General features: G+C 54.2%; 1 protein-coding gene across 1 annotated transcript in view; it reads right to left on the reverse strand.

Annotated features, from left to right (window-relative positions):
- Positions 1-1774: 1774 nt before the first annotated feature.
- ITGA2B (integrin subunit alpha 2b) overlaps positions 1775-8394 on the reverse strand; it is an 18332-nt gene continuing 11712 nt past the window's right edge. The window contains 13 exon segments of the mRNA XM_015572515.1: positions 1775-2031; positions 3259-3375; positions 3567-3668; positions 3927-4040; positions 4827-4952; positions 5072-5224; positions 5316-5412; positions 5535-5615; positions 6006-6085; positions 6342-6434; positions 7603-7753; positions 7908-7975; positions 8359-8368. Coding sequence (XP_015428001.1) covers positions 1972-2031; positions 3259-3375; positions 3567-3668; positions 3927-4040; positions 4827-4952; positions 5072-5224; positions 5316-5412; positions 5535-5615; positions 6006-6085; positions 6342-6434; positions 7603-7753; positions 7908-7975; positions 8359-8368 — 1252 coding nt within the window. The 3' untranslated portion in view covers positions 1775-1971.

Consider the following 8394-nt stretch of genomic DNA (forward strand, 5'->3'; position numbering starts at 1 on the left):
TGTTGGTTACAACCCAACTTCACAATCTGCCAGGGCTGCCTGAATCTGCGCCAGTCTCGCAGTGTGTGGAGCTTGCGCTCAGCCAGCCGCCATCTGCAGGGTGAAGGGCCTCCTGACAGTACCGAGCAGCCCAGGCTGGGATGGAGCTCTGGGACACCCCACAGAGACATGCTTCAGCTTTATCAACACTGTTCCATTTTCAATCCAAGTCTCCATCGTCCAGCTCACATGTCTGTCTGGTGCACGTAAAGACAAATGCCAAATGCGTTGCTGGATCAAGATAGATAGTCTGGGGCCATCCAGTTGCAATGGCAGAGGGACTGGGAACTTGGCTGGTGTTCAAGGGCCTCGGCTTAATCTTTTCCTAAATATTCAGCCACCCAACTAGAAACCTGTTCTGGAATTTGCCATGCGTGGATGTCAAATTGTTCTGGTCTGTTCAGCATCTACCTTTTCCGCTTTGGGAGGAGCTCTTGTGAGGTAAGTCTGTCCGTTAATGGCTTCCCCCAACACTGAGCATCAAGTCCGAAGTTCTCTCCTTGGTCACAGGTGCTTCCCACCTGCCCCCACCACTGACCTCACTTCCTGGGTCCCTCACCTGCCTCCAGCCCAGGGGCCTCCTTGCTTTTCCTTGAACACGTCAAGTCTGCTCCCACTTGAGGGCCTTTTCACTGGCTGCTCTTTCTGTCCAGAGCACTTCATTTCCCTGCAGCCACTGGGCTCATTCATTCATTTCTCTGCTCACCTCATGAGAGGGGCCTTTCCTGACCACGCTGCCTGTCAAGTCAGCCTGCTCCCAACACCCACATAATTCTACCACTAGCTCCCTATCTTTATTTTTATTCCTATCACTAACCACCGACTATTTATTTATTTATTTATTTACTAGAGGCCCAGTGCATGAAATTCGTGCACAGGGAGGGTCCCTAGGGGCTGCCGGCTGCCGGCTGGGAAGAAGAGCTGTGGGCAGTTGGCCAGCCGGCCCTGCCCCCTGGTCGAACTCCCAGTCGTGGGGACAATTTGCATATTAGGTTTTTATTATATAGGATTTATTCCTCTTTGCCCCTGATTGGATGGAAGTTCCATGAAGGCAGGGACTTTTTTGTTGTTCCCTGTTCCATCCCAGCACTGGAATGGTGCCAGGCACATAGTAGGTGCTCAATAAATGTTTATTGAACACATGAATCCACAAATCTCTCAGGACTCCACGTGGATCCCCCACCACTACTTCCTGACTCCGACCTCAGTGTCTCCCTCTCCTAGCCCTCCTGGGGCCTTCCTGCCTGGTGCCTATTTCCTAATTTAAGACCCTTCTCCTTGGTGGGGAAGAAGGAATAGTACACCTCCCTGACACTGCCTTCCTCGGGATGAGGGCTCAGTCAGCCTCCCTCTCTGTCCCTTCTCACTCTGAACACAGATTTAAAGGCCTTTTTAAAAAATGGGAGGGGGGAGAACACGTTCTTTTCTGGGTGTTTATCTCTTCAAAATCATACAAAAAATGTTTAAAGTGCCCATCAGGGACCCTGCCTGCCGACTTTGCCATCCTCCCAGCCATCCTCAAACACCTCCATCCCCCTCTAGCCTCACCCGGAGGCTCTGCCACCCTTTCTCCCTTGTTCCACTCCCACCTTCTACTCCCTGACACTCCTCAAAGACAGTAATTTGCAACCTCTGCCTTGACAGATGCTGTCTGCTCACATTTCTAGCAGCCCCAGATCCACACTCCAAATATCACCTCCCTCTCCTCCCCTGACCCCAAGAGGAAGCAGCACACTGAGTTGGGGCTCAGCCTCTTTATCTGGCAGCAAGAAAGGGGGTGGCCCAGCTCTGATGGAAGGGGGAAGACGTCAGGAGGCCTCCATGGAACAGCTCCAACCTGGGGGTGAGCGGAGTTGGGGGGCACTTGGAGAAGAAGGGGCAGAGCGGGGATCACGCCCAGCCTTCCTGTAGGACAGAGCCTGGGCTGCACCGTCACTCCTCCTCTTCATCATCTTCCTCCAGGGGAGGCCGGTTCCGCTTGAAGAAGCCAACCTGGGGGTGCACAGGGCCAGGGCCAGGTTATAAAGAGGATCCTTAGGCCCCAGAGCAGCACTGGAAGAAGCAATTACGCTGGAAACCAGCCAGCCATGAGGTCCTCTCCTGGACCAGCACAAAATATGGACCCCACTGTTTGCACAAATGAAAGCCTTTCCCCATTTAGGGATAATACATGTAACAATTGAAAAATATGTTTTGCTTTTTCTTCCCTGAGTTTTTCTTTTTTTTTTTTTGATATATTTTATTGATTTTTCACAGAGAGGAAGGGAGAGAGATAGAGAATCAGAAACATCGATGAGAGAGAAACATCGACCAGCTGCCTCCTGCACATCTCCTACTGGGGATGTGCCCGCAACTCAGGTACATGCCTTGACCGGAATTGAACCTGGGACCTTTCAGTCTGCAGGCCGACGCTCTATCCACTGAGCCAAACCGGTTTCGGCTCCCTGAGTTTTTCTTAAATACTGATGACTGTGTCTCTATATGACTCAGGTGCAGGATGATGATATATTTAATTTATTTTAAGTCTAAAGTGTGGTTTTCCCCAAAAGCACCACGTTTCCCAGGGCTTGGCACCTGAGTGAGCTTGAGACCAGCCCATGTGTTCTCCGGGCACAGAGGAGGGAGGGGCCCACCAGGGCCTCATTCGGAGCGGGGAGCAGGGTCTGGATCAGTCCTGACAAGGGGCAGGGAGGAGGTGGACCCCGTCCTCCACAGCAGCCGGGGAGTTCCTGGAGGCAGGACTCACTCCCCGTGACTTCCTCTCAGGGGTGAACGGGTCTAAAGGACTTAGCATCCCAGGAGCCACCTCCTCCAGGAGTCTGTCCCGGGAAGAGGTCCCCTGGAGAACGACAGTCTGATAATGGAGATGTAGCCCTGGCCAGTTTGGCTCAGTGGATATAGCGTCAGCCTGCGGACTGAAGGGTCCTGGATTTGATTCCGGTCAAGGACACAAGCCCGTATTGTGGGCTCAATCCCCAGTAGAGGGCGTGCAGGAGGCAGCTGATCGATGTTTCTCTCTCATCGATGTTTCTAACTCTCTATCCCTCTCCCTTCCTCTCTGAAATCAATAAAAATACACTTAAAAAATAATAATGGAGATGTACATCAGTAGGGGGCTGGGTCACCCACTTGGACCACTGCCTCTCTCTGCCTCCCTGTGCGGGTGGGCAGGGCCAAGTTTGTGCCCACGAGGGACCCTCCCCTCCCTTCACGCCTCACCTTCCACATGGCCAGGACCAGGAGTGTGAGCAACAGCAGGCCACTCAGCACGCCCACCAGCACCCACCAGATGGGGACGTCCCGCTCCTCCAAGGCCCGAAGCAGCTGCGTCTGCACCTGGGACAAACCGGCGCCTGTCCTCAGTCACCCCGACACCTGGCTTTTCCAAACCTCAGACCCGTGGGGTGGAGACACCTGGCCCAGCCATCTGCCAGTCCCACCCTTCAGACCCAGGGAGGCCCGCCCTCATCCTGCCCCACAGGACACAGGGGCTGCCCATCTCCTTGACAACATTCTCCCATACTCACCAGAGCTTCTCCACTGGGCAGGCTGAGGGCGGGCACGTTGTAGGGAAGGGACGAGACATTGAACCAAGCCTGCGACTGCAGCACAAATTGATCCAGGGGCCTCTGGATGGGGTGGGGGAAGCCGTTCACACAGGCCTATTGGTTGCAGGAGTCCCAGCGCCTGACCACCCCCTTCCTGGGGGAGCCTGCCCCTGCCCTAATCTCAACCCCTTCAAAGTAACCCCCGCAATGAACAATTAAAAAAAAAAGAAAACAAAGTAAACCTGGTCTTTACTCTCTGCTCGCCCCCCAAAGCCCCGCCTCTCCCCAAAGCTCACTCAGCCCCGCCTCCAGAAGGCCCGCCCCTGACGTCATGCCCACCTGGCGGAGGCTGGGCAGCCACAGCAGGGCGTGCACCGTGACCATGGCCCGCTGCCCGCGCTCCATCTCCTGCAGCTCACACTGCACCACAGTGCAGGGCGCCGAGTCGCAGCTCTGAGGGGATGTGCAATGAGTCCCAGCCCCTCCTGACCCGCACCCCCTCATCCCAGGGGCCCAGCACGGAGGGAGTGGGGCAGCGCAGTGTGTGCGCGTGTGTGGGAGGGGCAGTCAGGGAGCTTGGGCCTCAGGAAGGGCCTCCGGTCCAACTTTCAGAGTTCTCTCTAGATCAGTGGTTCTCAACCTGTGGGTCGCCACCCCTTTGGGGGTCGAACGACCCTTTCACAGGGGTCGCCTAAGACCATCGGAAAACACATCTATAATTACATATTGTTTTTGTGATTAATCACGATGCTTTAATTATGTTCAATTTGTAACAATGAAAATACATCCTGCATATCAGATATTTACATGACGACTCATAACAGTAGCAAAATTATAGTGATGAAGTAGCAACGAAAATAATTTTATGGTTGGGGGTCACCACAACATGTGGAACTGTATTAAAGGGTCGCGGCGTTAGGAAGGTTGAGAACCACTACTCTAGATGGAGTTGTTCACACAGTCCCGGGGATCCAGGGAGGGGGCGGGAAAAGCGGCCATCAGACAGTATTCAATGCCCAGAATGTTGGCACCCTGCTCTGGCCTGTATTCATTCGTTTCAATGTCCTGAGAATCTTAAAAAAACCCAAGTGCCCCCTGCCCCGCCCAGACAGACCAGCACAAACGGACTGAGGCGGCCACCCAGAGGCCCACATCACTCGAAGCCCCTCTGCCTCCCACCCCCTGTCCCTGGGCTCCAGGGAGAAGAGACCCCATTTGGAGACCACAGAGCCTGCTCACCACAAGAACTGGATCCTGAAGCCTCGATGGCTGCTTGGACCCTGACAAGAACGCCTGCCTGCGCTCCCGCTTGTGGTGGCCCCGGGAAGCGGGGGAAGGAATTGGGGTGGGCACCCCCAAGTCCAGCTGGGGAGGCAAGGCAGCTGTCAGATCCCACACTCTGCCCGTTGCCCTGCGCTCCTGGAGGAGTCCTGGCTGATGGGCTGGGACTCCCCAGCAGCTCCTTCTTCCACCCAGGCTCTCACCTTGAGGGGGTTGGGGGAGGGCTGTGGGGAGCACTGAAGCCCCCCCTGAAGCTGTATATCCAGGATGTAGAGCAGGTCAGAGAACTGGGACTGGCCAGGGAGGTGGATGCTGAGGTGGAGGCCGCTGACAGTGCCAGGGCCGTTGTTGTGGAGCTGGTGAGGGTGGCAGAGTATTAGGTGGCTCAGCGCCTGGACTGCAGTTCCTGGGACCCTCCCAGCCCCGGGGCCCAGGGCTCCTCCCTACCTCATAGGTGTGCTCCACTTTGGGGCCCCAGGTGTCTGAGACGTTCTCCTTGTTGCCTTCTTCTGCCGCCACCACCAGGAAGGCTGGAAAGGAGCTCCTGCAGGGGCCCAAGCTCCCAACGTAAGCTTGACCCCCTGACTTGCTGTGGGAGTCCCCCCAGGACCCCTCGAGCCTTAGGACTCGGCCTGCCGTCTCCCTTATCCTTCCCCGGCCTCTCACCCTCGAAGCTCCACATGGGCCTCCGCACGGATTGGCACATCCAGCACCACCTCCTCACTGTTTGGATTCTGGCTGTTCTTGCTGGAGGGGAGGGGATGAGAAGCAGGTCAGGGACAGCAGCCCACTGGACATCAGAACCCTCTGGGGGCGGGCCCCGGACTTCAGAGGGCTCAGGAAGACCTGACTCTTTTTCTTTCTTTCTTCCTTTCCTTTCTTCCTTCCTTCCTTCCCTCCTTCTCTCTCCCTCCCTCTCTCTCTCTCTCTCTCTCTCTCTCTCTCTTTCTTTCTTTTTTTTTGCCACCCACACCAAGGTTAACCTGGGAAAGAACTTCTCTTTGGGCTCCAAGACTCAGAAACAAGTCTCTGAGGAGGAAAGGGGACAGGGAAGTCTGAAGAGCCAGCATCCCAGGAGACCCTTCTGCATGGAGGTCACCTGCGTGTCTCCGCATCAGGTGCTCCCCAGTGCAGTACCTCCTGATCTGCAGCCGGAAGGACACTTGCTCCCCAGCCTCTTCCAGGTTCTCCACACTCACCAACATGGTGATTCCTGCCTGAGAGACCGGAAGGGCCAAAGTCACTGCACAGATGCCCACTCTGAACACTGCATGTGGCCTCCAGGCCTCCTCTCCACCGTCACCGTTATTATCTCCGTCTTACTCAGAAGCCCACTCATCCAAGATCGCACAGCTAGGGAGTGGGAGGACCAGGGTTCCGGCCCCGGGCTGACTCCAAACCCAGCCACCAAAACCCAGCTGCCTCTGAGGCCCTGGTGGAGGAGGCCCAGCACCCAAGACTCAGCGGCCTCACCCGGACATTCCTCTTCATGGGGTTGCCCAGCTCACACAGCACCACCTTGGTCTCGTTCTCCTTCTTCTGGTTACAGACCAGCCTCTCAAAGCCCTTTCAGGAGGTAGTTTCAAGAAAGAGGATGGTTACAGAGCAGCCCATACATATGGAAACTCCTTGGAAAGCCTGGGAAAGACTTCGGTGCCAGGGTGGGAGGAGGGCTTCTAGGGGTGGGAACACAAAGGACTGTGACATTCTACTTTATGTATCACTCTAGCACTTTATCATAATGTAAAACATTACAGAGACCGTGATCCCATTGTTATAAACTACCCGACAAAATAAAAGAAATGTGTGGCTCTGGCCAGGTAGCTCAGTTGGTTCGAGTGTCCTTATGATACACCAAGGTTTCAGGTTTGATCCTTGGTCAGGCCACATACAAGAATCAACCAATGGCCCCAGCTGGTTTTGCTCGGTGGATGGAGTGTCAGCCTGCAGACTAAAGGGTCCTGGGCTTACTTCAGGTCAAGGGCACATGCCCGGGTTGTAGGCTTGATCCCCAGTAGGGGGTATGCAGGAGGCAGCCAATCGATTCTCATCATTGATGTTTCCATCTCTCCCTCTTCCTCTCTGAAACCAATAATAATAAAAAAATAATAAAAAAGATAGTTCCTTTTTTTAAAGAGTCTACCAATGAATGCATAAAAAAGTGGAACAACAAATTGATGTTTCTCTCTCCCTTTCTAAAACAAAGAAACAAATAAATGTATGTCTGTCGATGTTGAGAAAAAAGACTAGAAGAAGATCGACCAAATGTTAACAGAGGTTCCTATTAATATTTAGTTCTTGAGCCTTTTTTTGTTTCTGAATCCTCACTGGAGGACATACATAATGTATTTTAAAGACAGGGGAAGCGAGAGAGAGAGAGGGTGAGAGAGAGAGAGAGAGAGAGAAAAACATCGATTGGTTGCCTTCCGTACATGCCCTGGCCTGCAACCTAGGTATGTGCCCTGATGGGATATGGAGCCCACAACCTTTTGGTGCACAGGGCGATGCTCCAACCAACTGAGCCACACTGGCCAGGGCTTCCTGAGCCATTTTGACTTGGGTTTTACAATCAAGTTCTTGAATTTGGGACCATTAACAAGTACTCCTCTTCCGAGCAAAAAAATAAAATTAAAAGATCACAGGTCTTACACAAAGCATGAGAAGCGGGGCTCTCAGGGTGGGAGAAGGCCTACACCTCTCAGGTCCGAGGAATCCCCCGGGGTGGGGGCCTCACCTGGACGTTGCTGACGGCCCGCATGAAGTGGGCACCTTGGGGCAGGTGCACGGCCAGCTCAGCCTCATAGGCCCCCTCCCCGTCATTGGCTGCATCTATCTTTAGCTCCAACACGTTATCGGCTCCAATTAGGAGCGGGGCACCCGTCGTCCTGTGGGGAGAAAGGATTAAGAGGCTGTGTCTAGGCCCAGGGTCTGGGAGGAGGAGGGGGGTGAGGACAGCGTATTGGTGTATGACACCCCAGGTGGGGAGGAGGTGTCACCGGTGAGTGGGCCAGGGGAGGGGAAAGTGGGAGGTCTCCTCACACGTTGGCGGCGAGCTGAAGCTGGGGCACACACAGGTCATCTTCCCCGCAGTCCAGGATGATGCGGGTCTACAGGGGGCAGGCACATCGGGGTATGTGGGTAAGTTGGGGGCAGGTGAAGTTAGGGGATTAGAAGATCTGAGAATGAAGGAGTGCTGAGATAACATCAGGGCTTTGGGGTTGGGGACAATGTCATGGTTTAGGTCAGCGGTTCTCAACCTGTGGGTTGCGACCCCTTTGGGGGTCGAACGACCCTTTCACAGGGGTTGCCTAAGACCATCGGAAAACATATATAATTACATAATGTTTTTGTGATTAATCAGTATGCTTTAATTATGTTCAATTTGTCACAATGAAATTGGGGGTCACCACAACATGAGGAGCTGTATTAAAGGGTCGCGGCATTAGGAAGGTTGAGAACCACTGCTCTAGAAGCTGGAAGAGGCAAGGACCTGTTCTCCCCTGCAGCCTCAAAAAGAAAACTGCCT

Source organism: Myotis davidii, unplaced genomic scaffold, assembly GCF_000327345.1.
Source record: "Myotis davidii unplaced genomic scaffold, ASM32734v1 scaffold109, whole genome shotgun sequence".
NCBI classification, from domain to species: domain Eukaryota; kingdom Metazoa; phylum Chordata; class Mammalia; order Chiroptera; family Vespertilionidae; genus Myotis; species Myotis davidii.